A 15,655-nucleotide genomic window follows, 5' to 3' on the forward strand; every position below is an offset into this window, starting at 1 on the left:
TTTGCAAAAGTTTTGCACGACAAATCTTTCAGTGACAGAGATCAGAATCAGTCATCTAAATAGACCTTTAACCTATCTGTGAACTTTGAGCTCGCGTAATTAAAACTTTGCTGGACTGTGTATGAGCTTGGATTTTGAGGCTATTTAAACACACACTCACATGCTCAGTTATAACACATACTTCTGCTCCAGTCTCTCTGAGAGAGCCTTACACTGTGGAGCTGTGGCAGTGTGGCAGTGTTCCTTCTTGCGGTTCTTTACCTATAAAGGCTTGTTTCTAAGAGTAACATGGGAAGGATGCAGAGTTTTACAGCATCTCTGGGGCTGCTGGTCTGGCTGGGTCTTGCTTTCTCTTCTATAAGGTCTGTGGAAGGTGGGAAGGTACTGGTCATGCCTGTGGACGGCAGCCACTGGCTCAGTATGAAGATCCTGGTGGAGGAGATGCATCGGAAAGGTCATGAGGTGCTGGTTTTGGTTCCTGAGGCTAGCAATCACATTCGTGAAGGAAACTACTCCACTCTGATCTTTAAGGTGCCCTACACTAAGGCAGATCTGAATTCATCCATTAACAAGTTTCAGAACGGGACTCTGACGCTTTCAGATTTGTTGAAGAACGTCAATCATTTCATTAACTTCAATCAGATGCTGCTGAATGGCTGTGAGAGCCTGCTGTACGATAAACCTCTGATGAAGAGCCTGAAGGAACGAGGTTTCGACGTCATGCTGACCGACCCATTCCTGCCCTGTGGTCCGATCATTGCTGATGCGTTCTCCATCCCTACTGTTAACTTCCTGCGTGGGCTGCCCTGTGAGCTGGACCTGGCTGCAGCCCAGTGCCCCTCGCCACCTTCCTACATCCCACGGTTCCTTACGGGCAACTCGTACGTCATGAACTTCCCTCAAAGGGTCAAGAACATGCTCATGGTGGGAGTTGAGTCGATCATCTGTCAAAAAATTTACAGCAGCTACTGTCCAGTAGATACCTTCAGAGAGACACTACCTATAAAGAGCTCCTTGGTCATGGTGCAATTTGGCTTTCGAGGTCTGACTTCACCTTTGAGTACCCGAGACCCCAAATGCCCAACATGGTGACGATCGGAGGCATCAATTGCACCAAGAAGAAGCCCCTTCCAGCCGTGAGTAGTGCTAAATGATAACTATGTCCTTCCTTTTGTTGGTTGTTTTTGAATGCCTTCCCCATGGTTGATTGCAAGCTGAGTTGTTTGGAAGGTCTGTTGGAGCAGGGCTTTGTGGTGCCACCCATGTCAACCATGTGGGCAGAGCACCAGCACTGCCTTTAAGTAGTTCACATATTGATTCCTTGCTGACATTCCAATCAGTCATTGCTTAGGCCCATTCTCGTGAGTTTTGCGATGTTATTTGGTCTCAGGCATCAGATTTATGTTGCAAAAATTCCTGTTTAAGCTTAGGAAAATGGGAGATAATGGGAGAAAATGGGAGAACATAGAAGACCATCTACTAATAGTCTCCAGTACTAGCAACTCTATGACTCTAATAATGTTGTTAATTCCAGTAATTAAGTTAGTAGTTCCTAATTGTATTATTTACTATTAAGTGAATTGCAAATTTAGTGAATTGCTCACCATCTACTACAGTAGAATGATTTTATTCATTCATTAATCCTGTAGACCATAAGGGACTATATACAGCTCTGGGGAAAAAAAACTTAAAAATGATGAGTTTCTTTGATTTTACATAAGTGAAAACCTCTGGAATATAATCAAGAGAAAAATGGATGACCACCATCCATCAAACCAAGCTTATCCAAAAGCAGTGTGTAAGACTGGTGGAGGGGAACATGATGCCAAGATGCACAAAAACTGAGATTAAAATGCAGGATTATTGCACCAAATATTGATTGCTGAACTCGTAAAACTTACTTTATAAAAATTAACTTGTTTTGTTTGCATTATTTGAGGTCTGAAAGCTCTGCATATAATATTTTTGTTTTGAATTTGGGAGAAAGGTTGTCAGTGGTTTATAGAATAAAACAACAATGTTCATTTTGCTCAAGCATATACCTGTGCATGGCAAAATCAGAGAAACTGATTCAGAAACTGAAGTGCTCTCTTCAATTTTGTTCCAGAGCTGTATATGAGATTAGAATCAGCTGAAAGAGTTAAAATCTTTCGCCCACTTTATATAGTGGATGAACTTTGCACCATTACACCACTCGCTCAGCCTGAAGACTGGATTATTAGCACAGAAACTGTGGGCTGATTTAGTCTCTGTGGAAAAAGCTCTGCACTGTGGAACTGTGGAGCTTTGTTTCAGAGAGGAACATGGAAAGGCTGGGGCTGCTGGTCTTGCTGGGTCTTGCTTGTTCTTCTATAAGACCTGTGGAAGGTGGGAAGATACTGGTCATGCCTATGGATGGGAGCCACTGGCTCAGTATGAAGATCCTGGTGGAGGAGTTGTCTCAGAAAGGCCATGAGGTGGTGGTTTTGGTGCCTGAAGCTACCATTAACATCCAGCTTGGCAACTACACCACCCAGACCTTCAAGACACCCTACAGTAAGGCTGATCTGGATGCTATAATGGATTCTCTCACAGAGATGGTTATGAAGAGTCTGTTAATGTCGTAGAGCACTTTAAGCTGCATAGTCAGTTCACATATTTAAAAGTGAAAGGCTGTGAGAGCCTGCTGTACGATAAGCCTCTGATGAAGAGCCTGAAGGAGGGAGGTTTCGACGTCGTTCTGACCGACCCCTTCCTGCCCTGCGGTCCGATCTTCGCTGATGCTTTCTCACTTCCTGTCGTCTATTTCCTTCGTGGTCTTACCTGCATGATAGACCTGGAAGCGGCCCAGTGTCCTCTACCTCCTTCTTACGTTCCTCGTTCCTTCTCAGGAAATACCGACGTCATGACCTTCCCTCAGAGGGTCAAGAACGTGGTCATTGCAGGACTTGAGACGTACCTCTGCCACATGTTTTACGGCAGCTTTGGTGAGCTGGCCAGTAGATACCTTCAGAGGGACATCACCTATAAACAGTTTCTTGGTAACGGCGCAATTTGGCTTTTGAGGTACGACTACGTCCATGAGTACCCGAGACCTCTGATGCCCAACATAGTGACGGTTGGAGGCATCAATTGTGCCAAAGGGAAGCCCCTGCCTGCAGTGAGTATTGTTTTGAGATTGTCTCATTAAGTCATTTAGTGTTGATTTTGAACTACAGATGAGAAAATAGTGGTTATTTTATCGTGTCATGATAGATTTTCTCACCAAAACAACTATGTGCTTTGCTGCTTAAGGAACATTGGCTTAACAGTACATTTAATTACAGAAATTATCATTCTTGATGGGCCTCCAAGGATGTTACAGATATTTACCATGTTTTCTTTGCTTGTGGAAACTGGCCTTCTCTAAAAAAGCAATATGCAGTACAGTCACAAATCCACACAATATACTAATTTTTAAGCTCTTACACAAGCTTGATTTAGGGCGTGTCCGTGTGTCTTTGCTATTGTAATGATGGGAAAAGTACAAAACGCATGTACTAATTCTTGTTTTTGGCGTAATGTGAAGTAAACCAATCAGCATGTCACTTGCCATTTCTTTTAGGAGCCAGGTGTGCTCTGATTTTTGCAGATTGCTATTTTAACGGCGCAGCGCTTGTGACTTCTCAGCAGAGGAAACTGATCTGCTCGTTTATACTGCGAAGGTGTAATCTGTTTTTATCTTTTTTATTTGATGTTTAATGTGTACATTTTATGATTCCACCTGTTATGAAAAACATGCTCCCTTTTAATCAGGATGTGATAATGTTCATAATTATTTGGTATTATACTATGAACTATTTGCGTATTATACTTTCATTATTGCAAATAAATAGTTTGTTCATCAGAATATGCATTAATAAATAAATCAATTTAAAACGTTTTTGTTATATAGATGAATAAAATATATAAATATAAAAACTAGGAAAATCTAAAATAATGACTGTAAAACAAAATTGACACATAAAAAGTAAAGAATTCATAAAATATAAAATGAAGAAAAATATATAATAATGATAGTAATAATAGTAATAGTTATAATAGTAGATGTAAAATAACAGTAATAAGAATGGTCAGAAATTATTAAATTATCAATAATATACTAAGAACAAATGAATGAAAATATAAAGCAAATTAATGACAAAATAAGTAATACAAATCTAATAAATAAAACAAAAAATGTTATAACAATAACATAAAAAACAAAGAAAACTAGTTCATATTTATAAAGTTTTAAGAGTTCAGAAATTAATATTTGGTGGAATAACCCTGGTTTTTAATCACAGTTTTCATGCATCTTGGCATCATGTTCTCCTCCACCAGTCTTACACACTGCTTTTGGATAACTTTATGCTGTTTTACTCCTGGTGCAAAAATTCTAGCAGTTGAGCTAGGTTTTCTATCTATCTATTCACAAGAGAAACAGCAGTATCTACACTTGTTATGACGACAGTAAGAGACGCTAAATCTGATTGGGTATGATTGTTGTCCGTAGCAACCAGAGGAAATCATGAGAAAGATCATGCAGCTAGCTTACAGTGTGAAATGTAGGGAGCTAGTTTGCTACATCAGCAGGACCCTGTGATTCCCAGCCCTAATCCAGCACAGTAACACACCTACCAGCATGCAACCCATGAGCGAGTGGGGATTTGAATCTTTCACTGATTCATGAAGCTTTTCCCTTGAAAGGGTTAATATATATACATATATATAGGTCCCTTTGTGCACTTTGACCAATGTGTAGACAGACACACCACAGCACATAGGCTGGGTTACTTATATATTACTGAGCTCAGGGCTGGAACACACACACACACACACACACACACACCTGCTTACTGTAGCCTGCTAGCCTATATCGTCCTGAGAAGACCCTTCATTCTGGCACATTTCGGCATTTCTCTATAGAGGAACATGGGAAAGCTGCAGAGTTTTACAGCATCTCTGGGGTTTCTGGTCTTTTTGGGTCTTGCTTCTTCTTCTATAAGATCTGTGGAAGGTGGGAAGATCCTGGTGATTCCTGTGGACGGCAGCCACTGGCTCAGTATGAAGATCCTGGTGGAGGAGTTGTCTCGGAAAGGTCACGAGGTGGTGGTTTTGGTGCCTGAGGCTAGCTTCAAAATCAAAGATGGCGACTACATCACTCAGACCTTCCAGACGTCCTACAGCAAGGCTGAGCTGGAAGCGATAATGGAGGAGATGGCCGAGAAGATTCTGAAGTTCTCCGAGTCTGCCAGCGTTCTGGAACATTTTAGGCTGCACATGAACTTGACGGATTTTAAAGTGAAAAGTTGCGAGAGCTTGTTGTACAACGAGCCTCTGATGAAGAGCCTGAAGGAGCAAGGTTTCGACGTCGTTCTGACCGACCCCTTCCTGCCCTGCGGTCCGATCGTCGCCGATGCTTTCTCACTTCCTGTCGTGTATTTCCTTCGTGGTCTTACCTGCATGATAGACCTGGAAGCGGCTCAGTGTCCTCTACCTCCTTCTTACGTTCCTCGCCTCTTGTCGGGAAATACAGACGTCATGACCTTCTCTCAGAGGGTCAAGAACGTGGCCATTGTGGTTCTAGAGTCGTTCCTCTGCCGATTGAATTACGGCAGATATGGTGAATTGGCCAGTAGGTACCTTCAGAGAGAAACTACTTATAAACAGCTTCTCGGTCACGCTGCGATTTGGCTTTTGAGGTACGACTACGTCCACGAGTACCCAAGACCTTTAATGCCTAACATAGTTACAATTGGGGGCATCAATTGTGCCAAGGGGAAGCCCCTGTCAGCGGTGAGTAGTAGAGTTTTTGAGAAATCACTGATTGGACATCACTGATTCTCAGAGGTGGAAAAAGTACCAAACAATTGTAATTAAGTAAAAGTACCTTTACTTTGCTAAAATTCTACTCAAGTAAAAGTAAAAGTACCCATCTAAAAATCTACTCGAGTAAAAGTAAAAAAGTACTCAATTTAAAATGTACTTTGAGTAAAAGTTACATAGTTACTTTTATTTATTTGATGTAAAAAATAATTAATACATTAAATAATTTGGACCTTTCAGGCAGTATTTGTTCAGCTGCGCTGCCATGGAGAACAAAACTCTTTTTTTTTATTCACACAATTTGTTTTTTTTTTTCCCAGCATTTAATGTTTTACTTAGTAACGGGGAGTTTTCCAATGTAGTGAAGTAGATTACTTGTGTCAAAATGAACTTGAGTAAAAGTAAAATTACCTATTTTAAAAACTACTTTAAAAATGACAAATTACTTATAAAATCTACTCAATTACAGTAATGTGACTAAATGTAATAAGTTACTTTCCACCTCTGCTGATTCTTAAGAATTTGGACAAAACAAAAAAGTCCCACTAAGAAAATGGCTAATTCTGTTCCAAATAAATATCAATCAATCAATCAATCAATCAATCAATCAATCAATCAATCAACCTTTATTTTTACTCAGAAGTACATTGAGGGCAACCCTCATTTTCAATGTAGCTGAGCATTAACAAAAAACAGTGATTGACATGAAACAGGAAATAATTGCTGAATTTTATTATTTTAAAATAACAGTAAATAAAATATTAAAATAGATTTAGAATTAGAATAATAATTTAAAAATATATATAATTATAATAAAGCTTGGTTTAATTGATAAGAAATTAAGATCAAAAGACGATAAGATTAATACCACAAAAATGGTTAAAATTAAGCTAAAACTAACTTTTACACAATACAATAAAAATACAAATAAATACATTAAATTATAAAAAATAAAAACTATAATAATAAAAATAATAATAGTAAAAATAATAATAAAATAAGGAAAGAAATAAAAAGGAAATATATAACTAAGTGAAGAACTAAAATAAAAAAATAAAAGTTGAAGGTGGTTAGATATTAAATGTTTAAAATGATTTTCTGATTTAGTTTTAGAGTTGCCTGTAGTAAATAATTTCAGCTTGCTGGTGCACAGTAGCTAAAAGCAGATTTTCCCAGTTTACGAATGACATTTTATGAATAAAAAAATATATATATATTTTTTTATAAGGTTCTTTTATAGATTTACGTTAATTTAATGATTATATGCTGCCCTATTGCCTACAAAATCATTTGTCCACAGATAGCAGAAAATTACTTAAAATGTGTATTTATATATTTATTTTAAATAATGAAGAATATCTTCACAGCATGACATTGTACATTGTAACATTAAAAAACACCAAAAAAAAGTTTTAAACAAAAAAGGGAGTTTTGAACAATATTTGCTATTATTTTGTGGTCAGATATTGGTAACACTTTAAGATAGCTTTTATTAATATATCATTAACTAATGATTGATAACTATTATTTTTTACATTATAAGGAATAAAAAAGTTGCTAACATATTTGTTAATACTAATATACTAATTCTGATAAGGTAATAATTTGTTAAAATATACGTATCATTAGTTAAAAGTATATTAATGAAAGTTATTATAAAGTGTTACCCAGATATTTATAAAAAACAATGAAAACAGGCCAATACCAGATCAACTACATACTACTCTTATTATTATTTTCTCTTATACTGTCATTTTGGAGGGATTTTGCACTGATTTGCCAGTTCAGCTGTCAATCATCCTGGTAATGATAGGCAATATGGTTAAAAATTAACATAATGATAACTTGCGACGTGAGGGTCTACATGTACAAAGATATGCAGAAATGATTAACATTTCCTCTAAAATCTAGAATGTATAGATATTGTATCTCCTGTCTTACAGCCCCACCTACTGTCCTGCTGCTGAACTGTCTTTTCTTCTATCATCATATCAGAGTAACATGAAGGTCCTGCCTCAGTTTATTACAGTATCTGTATTTATGGTATATATGGGATTCAGATTTACAGATATACAAAAGAAGAATGTGAAAAACAAGATAATATGTGATTCATCAACAAGATAAAAAGACAGCAGTGACAGATTTAACTGAATAAAATGATAATTTTTTTTATTTGCATTGTTCCTGGTTGCTAAGGTATATTGAAATGGTTGCTAATATATTATTATGCAGTTGCTATGCAGAAGAAGTGTGGCTTTTTAAGGTGTTGCTGAACAGTTTGTAAGCTGCTACTATGCAGTTGCTAAACTGTTGCTGATGTGTTGCTATAGTGTAGCTGGTGGTTGCTAAGGTGTTGCTAGGTGGTTGCTAAGCTGTTTTAGGTGTTGTTATGGCTTAGCTATGGGTTCCTAAAGTAGATGTATCTGTTGGTTGCTAAGTTGTTATTAAGCAGTTCCTAAGGAGTTGATAGGCTGGATGACTGTTGGCTCCTAAAGTGTTGCTAGGTGGTTGCTAAAGTGTTGCTAGGTGGTTCCTAGAATGTTGCTAGGTGGTTGCTAAAGTGTTGCTAGATAGTTCCTAAAATGTTGCTAGGTGGTTGCTAAAGTGTTGCTAGATAGTTCCTAAAATGTTGCTAGGTGGTTGCTAAGTTGTTGCTAATTGGTTCTTAAATTTTTGCTAGGTGGTTGCTAAAGTGTAGCTTTGCTGTTGTAGCTGTTGGTTGCTAAGTTGCTAATAAGCAGTTTCTAAGGTGTTGATAGGCTGCTGTCTAGGAAATTATATGGGATGACTGTTGGTTCCTAAAGTGTTGCTAGGTGGTTGCTTAAGGTGGTTTCTGAAGTGTTGCTAGATGGTTGGTAAAGTTTTGCTGGGTGGTTCCTAAAATGTTGCTAGGTGGTTGCTAAGGTGTTGCTAGGTGGTTCTTAAATTTTTGCTAGGTGGTTCCTAAAGTGTTGCTAGGTGGTTGCTAAAGTGTTACTAGGTGATTGCTAAGGTGTAGCTTTGCTAGGGTTGCCAACTTATGGCTCTGTGCACAAGATGGCGCCACCTAACTTCCGGGTAGTGAGTGGTAGGTATGCTAGTTTCCGGTTGGAGTTGTTGTGGGGAGAACTGCCGGCAGGAGTACAGAGTGAAAGCGACCATGAGTGTTTTTAAAGTTAAGGAGAAACGAAAAACACAAAACAAAAAAAAACTGACTGTGTTATTTTTATAATTAAAGGATCCTCTATAAAAAATTGGAGACACTGGGAAACATACCAAACTGTTATATTTTAATAATAAAATCAAAAAAATTAAATTCAACAACAATACTATTTCATGCCTTTATTTCCAATAACGAAGGCAATGGGCCAGTTTTTCTTTTATAAAATTCATTACTGTTGGTCACATGAAAAGTTTAAGGCATATTTACAAGCTTATTCAATAAAAATAAATAAATTGACCCATAAGAATCCAGAGCCAGTTTTGAATACAAAAAAAAAAAACAAAATTGATTCAGGTAAAACAAACGTTGTTTACATATTATTGGGATAATGAGGGAACACAAATATTTTACGGTTTGAATACTAATGTAATATAAATGCATATTAAACGTTAACAAACAATTTTAGAGAACTTCTGGTTTAATCACACACTGAACTGTTTGAAACTAAGGATATACAATAGTAAACAACTATATATCTCCCGATGCCAGTATAACTTACAGAGGGTCTAGACACAGGGTAGAACTTATCTATCTCTCTCTCTCTCTCTATCTATATCTATATATACATAATTATTTATAAATAATATATATATATATATATATATACAGTTGAGGACGATATTATTAGCCCCCCTATGAAATTTTAAGTCTCCTCAAGATTCTGGCAAGATCCTTTTTAGCAGAGCAAGGCAGTTCTAACAGAGCATTTCTGAACATACAATTTTTCATTAGAAGGACCAAAATATTTATATTTGTGCACCAAAATATTATTATGTAAGAATAAGCTAAAATGACCAGGGACATTATTATTAGCCCCCTTTAAGAAATTAACATTTATTAAGTCATCACACAAGCCACTTTTGTGCAGTGATGTGCTTTACCTTCTCAGGTGATGTGCATAAAGGTGATCAGGTGAAACAGATGACTGCACTCAATTAAGTTAAGTTAATTAACTCATTTAAGTTAAAACATGGTATAAAAGCCTCATTATGGAGCTGGCAGTTGAAGCAACATGCCAAAAACAAAGGAAATCAGTTTGGACCTGAGAAAAAGAATTATTGATGCACACAAAGCAGGAGAGGCATATACAAAGATATCCAAGCGTTTCCAAGTGTCAAGAACTGGAGTGAGAGGCATCATTCAGAGATTCAAAGACAGCAACACAGTGCAGAACAAGCCTGGCAGAGGTAGAAAGAGAAAGATTTCAGAGAGACTGGAAAGAATACTAGTGAGAAATGTGTCTAGAGACCCCAGATTCACTTCCAAGGCACTGGCAAATGACTTGGCCACATCAGGAATCATAGTCTCTAAGAAGACCATCACTAGAGCTCTGCACAGGAATGACCTGCGAGCGTGCAGACCAAGAAAAACTCCACTTTTGAGGAAGAGGCACCTTCAAGCAAGACTTAAGTATGCTCGGGACAACCTGGAGAAAAAATATTCATACTGGAAGCGTGTCTTATGGTCTGATGAGACTAAACTAGAGCTCTTTGGCCACAGGGACACTGCTTATGTTTGGAGAAAAAAAGGACAGGCATTCAACCCAAAGAACACCATCCCCACAGTGAAGCATGGTGGTGGGAGTATTATGCTATGGGGATGCTTCAGTGCATCTGGAACTGGAAATCTTGTCAAGGTGGATGGAATCATGAATAAAGAAAAATATGTGACTATTTTGAAAGAGAACCTTAAGCAGTCAGCTGTGAAACTGGGTCTGAGACGTCACTTCATTTTCCAATATGACAATGATCCTAAACACACATCCCTCCTGGTGAAGAACTATCTCCAGATGACCAAAGTGAATGTCATTGAATGGCCTGCACAAAGCCCTGACTTAAATCCAATAGAAAATCTGTGGGGTGACCTAAAGAAAAATGTCCATGCAAGACAACCATCGAATCTAGAGGAACTTGAGAGATTTGCTAAAGAAGAATGGGCCAGGATTCCTCAAATGAAGTGTGAGAGACTTGTTGTAAACTACAACAAACGTCTGCAGGCAGTAATCCAGCAAAAAGGATACACAATTAACTATTAGGATCTGGGGGGCTAATAATTTTGACCCTGATAGTTTTTGTGTTTTGTGTAATATCTTCATTTCTGAGTGGAATACAATATAGTGTAAGCATCCAAAATAAAACTACGATGTCTAAAAAAGCTGTGTTTAGTTTATTTTGCTCTGGTTAATATCACTTGGAAAATCCTTAGAAAACAAGGACTATTTTGTAAGGGGGCTAATAATATCGTCCTCAGCTGTATATATATACAAAATATAAATATAAAATATATATATATATATATATATATATATATATATATACAAAATATAAATATAAAATATATATATATAATATATATATATATATATATATATATATATATATATATATATATATATATATATATATATATATATATATATATATATACAAAATATAAATATAAAATATATATATATAATATATTATAAATAATGGGTTCTGGGTTAATCACACACTGAACTGTTTGAAACTAAGGATATACAATAGTAAACAACTATATATATATCCCGATGCCAGTATACATTATACATATTTATAACTTACAGAGGGTCTAGACACAGGGAATAACTTAAAAATAGATCAAAAATAATATTTATATATATATATATATATATATTCTCTCTTACTCCTGGGCGCTGTACATCATTTATAGTTATTTTTGGTAAGTCCTGGAGAGATCGCGTGTAGAAAGCCATACTGTCTGCTGACCGGCGCTGAAAAGCGGAAATGACTCCGCCTACCAGTCGTAGACCGGAAACAGGCAGCGTCGTCTCATGCAACTAGCGAATTCTCCTCAGCCTCTGTTGGTTCCTAAAGTGTTGCTAGGTGGTTGCTAAAGTGTTGCTAGATGGTTCCTAAAGTGTTGCTAAGTGGTTGCTAAGTTGTTGCTAGGTGGTTTTTAAAATTTTACTAGGTGGTTGCTAAAGTGTAGCTTTGCTGTTGTAGCTGTTGGTTGCTAAGTTGCTAATAAGCATTTTTCTAAGGTGTTGACAGGCTGCTGTGTAGGAAATTATATGGGATGACTGTTAGTTCCTAAAGTCTTGCTAAAGTGTTGCTAAAGTGTTGCTAGAGGTTGCTAAAGTGTAGCTATACTGTAGCTGTTGGTTGCTACGTTGTTGCTAAGCAGTTCCTAAGGTATTGATTGATAGGCTGGACCACTGTTGGTTCCTAAAGTGCTGCTAGGTACCTCATTTTAATATATCTATGATAGCTTAATCACATTTAATGAACACATTGGCATTTAAAACTGAGTTTTCCAGTTAGCCCTAAAGCCTCAAAGCTTTCACAAATTTACTATAAATGAGTCTAAAAAGTCTTGTTTAGATAATCCATTAGGCTTTAAATCATAAAAGTAAAATATACATTTTTTAAATAATGCATCATACTTAAAATAAAATGATTGCAGATAATGAATATATAAATCCAAATCTTATTTTTTTGATTGTAAAAATTGTGATTTTTATACATTTCAAGTTAAAAAAAATATATATATATATTTTCAGGAAACAAGTGCAAAAGATTGGTCATTAAAACAGTAAGATTCTATACCAGCGAGTCTCAACTGGTGGGTTGGGACTAAATAGAGTAAATAGAGTGTCTTACTAATGTACTCTAAATGCAGAGATATGCAGAGAAGTGACATTTCTCATTTTTTCTGGCCTTATTTATTTTGTGCAGTTTCGATATTTAATTAAAATAAAATTAAATGAAACAAAAATTAAATTGTAGTAATTTTTATACATGAAGTTGTCACGTTCCTCCTTAGTTTCTTTACAAATTGCTCTTAAATTCACTTTGCATGCATATGTCTGTTTAAATAGGTTTTGAAGGCTATTTTCCTTTGAAATGGATCACGACTTAATGACCATGAGAAATAATCATGTATAGATGTATAATAATATTTAATAACTCATCTAGTGTGCAGTAATGCTTGCAACTTATTTAAAATAAAGAAGCTGGTTTCTTGGCTTGGCTAATGAGTTTCTGAGGCAGAGATTGATCTGTTAAAGAGTGCTGCAGGTGAAAGTTTGATAAAGGTCAGAAGTCAGCTCAGGATTTTCATTTAGTTTTTTTTTTGTTTTTGTTTTTTTTGCAGGGCCATTTCTCTGCTTATTTATTAAAAGTCTAGCAAACAGCTTGCCTGCTCATTGGTGGAGATGTGAGCCAGTGAGTCATTGAGACGTGCAGTTTTATAGATTACAGTGTGCAGGAGTTACAGTGTGAGAAATTAAAATCTTTTGCCCACTTTGTGCACTTTGAACCATTTCATACTTACACCTCTGCTCATACTCAGGGTTATATAAGGAATTGCTGTAGACTGTGGAGCTGTTGAGCTGTGGCAGTGTTTCTTCTTGCGGTTCTTTACATATAAAGACTCGTTTCTGAGATGAACATGGGAAGGATGCAGAGTTTTACAGCATCTCTGGGGCTGCTGGTCTTGCTGGGTCTTGCTTTCTCTTCTATAAGATCTGTGGAAGGTGGGAAGGTACTGGTCATGCCTGTGGACGGCAGCCACTGGCTCAGCATGAAGATCCTGGTGGAGGAGATGCATCGGAAAGGCCACGAGATGGTGGTTTTAGTTCCTGACGCTAGCTTTCGTATCGGCAATGGCAGCTACATCACCCAGACCTTTAGGGTGCCCTTCACTAGGGCAGATCTGGATGCTGTAGTGGAAGACTTTAAATCAGGATCAATGAAGCCTCCAACATTGCTTGATATATGGGAAAATGTAAAGAAGCTTCTAACCTTCAATGAGATGCAGGTGAAGGGCTGTGAAACTCTGCTCTACGATAAACCTCTGATGAAGAGCCTGAAGGAACGAGGTTTCGACGTCATGCTGACCGACCCATTCCTGCCCTGTGGTCTGATCATTGCTGAGGCGTTCTCAATCCCTACTGTTAATTTCCTTCGCAGAATACCTTGTGGCTTGGACATGGCTGCAGCCCAGTGCCCCTCACCACCTTCCTACATCCCACGATTACTAACGGGCAACTCGGACGTCATGAACTTTCCTCAGAGGGTCAAGAACATGGTCATGACGGGACTTGAGCCGCTCATGTGCAAAACGCTTTACAGCAGCTCTGATGAACTGTCCAGTAGATACCTTCAGAGAGACACTACCTATAAAGAGCTTCTTAGTCACAGTGCGATTTGGCTAATGAGGTATGATTTCACTTTCGATTACCCGAGACCCATGATGCCCAACATGGTGACAATCGGCGGCATCAATTGTGCAAAGAAGAAGTCTCTGCCAGCGGTGAGTAGCACTAAATAGTATCAGTTTTTGACTATTTTCTTTTGTTTGATTCAGTCACTCAATTCCAGTTGAGTGGAGGTGTTTGGAGGGTCCATTGGACAGCATCATATTTTACACATTGATTATCTCACTGAGGCAGCGAAGATGAGTTCCAAAATCTGGAGTGAAACAAAAATGTGTGAAAGTGTTAAATTGTGTGAGTTTATTCTCCAAATTAAACTACAAGTTGAGTTGAGGGGAACTCTTTGGCAGTGTAGAGTTTATTTCAGAGTTTATTCCAAGGTGTTGAGGAGCGTGACTGAAGTCTTGTCCACCAGGGCTAAATTAAACATTTAATGAACACATTGGCATTTAAAACTGAGTTTTCCAGTTAGCCCTAAAGCCTCAAAGCTTTCACAAATTTACTATAAATGAGTCTAAAAAGTCTTGTTTAGATAATCCATTAGGCTTTAAATCATAAAAGTAAAATATACATTGTTTAAATAATGCATCATACTTAAAATAAAATGATTGCAGATAATGTATATATCAATCCAAATCTTATTTTTTTGATTGTAAAAAATGTGATTTTTATACATTTCAAGTTAAAAAATATATATATATATTTTCAGGAAACAAGTGCAAAAGATTGGTCATTAAAACAGTAAGATTCTATACCAGCGAGTCTCAACTGGTGGGTTGGGACTAAATAGAGTAAATAGAGTGTCTTACTAATGTACTCTAAATGCAGAGATATGCAGAGAAGTGACATTTCTCATTTTTTCTGGCCTTATTTATTTTGTGCAGTTTCGATATTTAATTAAAATAAAATTAAATGAAACAAAAATTAAATTGTAGTAATTTTTATACATGAAGTTGTCACGTTCCTCCTTAGTTTCTTTACAAATTGCTCTTAAATTCACTTTGCATGCATATGTCTGTTTAAATAGGTTTTGAAGGCTATTTTCCTTTGAAATGGATCACGACTTAATGACCATGAGAAATAATCATGTATAGATGTATAATAATATTTAATAACTCATCTAGTGTGCAGTAATGCTTGCAACTTATTTAAAATAAAGAAGCTGGTTTCTTGGCTTGGCTAATGAGTTTCTGAGGCAGAGATTGATCTGTTAAAGAGTGCTGCAGGTGAAAGTTTGATAAAGGTCAGAAGTCAGCTCAGGATTTTCATTTAGTTTTTTTTTTTTTTTTTTTTGCAGGGCCATTTCTCTGCTTATTTATTAAAAGTCTAGCAAACAGCTTGCCTGCTCATTGGTGGAGATGTGAGCCAGTGAGTCATTGAGACGTGCAGTTTTATAGATTACAGTGTGCAGGAGTTACAGTGTGAGAAAT

The 15,655-nt window shown here is 36.9% G+C and overlaps 1 protein-coding gene across 10 annotated transcripts in view; it reads left to right on the plus strand.

The window, feature by feature from the left end:
- The window catches only part of LOC103026744 (UDP-glucuronosyltransferase), a 56,546-nt gene that overhangs the window by 18,142 nt on the left and 22,749 nt on the right, over positions 1–15,655 (plus strand). Inside the window, exons 1-2 of one of the 10 annotated variants that reach the window (XM_049484792.1) lie at positions 190–362; positions 5,007–5,796. The exons of 4 other annotated variants lie outside the window; for them this stretch is intronic. In XM_049484792.1, the coding sequence (XP_049340749.1) occupies positions 289–362; positions 5,007–5,796 (864 nt within the window). In that variant the 5' untranslated portion in view covers positions 190–288. 5 more of the 10 variants (XM_049484794.1, XM_049484791.1, XM_049484788.1 and 2 more) reach the window with 5 other exon arrangements.

Source organism: Astyanax mexicanus, chromosome 11 (assembly GCF_023375975.1).
Source record: "Astyanax mexicanus isolate ESR-SI-001 chromosome 11, AstMex3_surface, whole genome shotgun sequence".
Taxonomy (NCBI): domain Eukaryota; kingdom Metazoa; phylum Chordata; class Actinopteri; order Characiformes; family Acestrorhamphidae; genus Astyanax; species Astyanax mexicanus.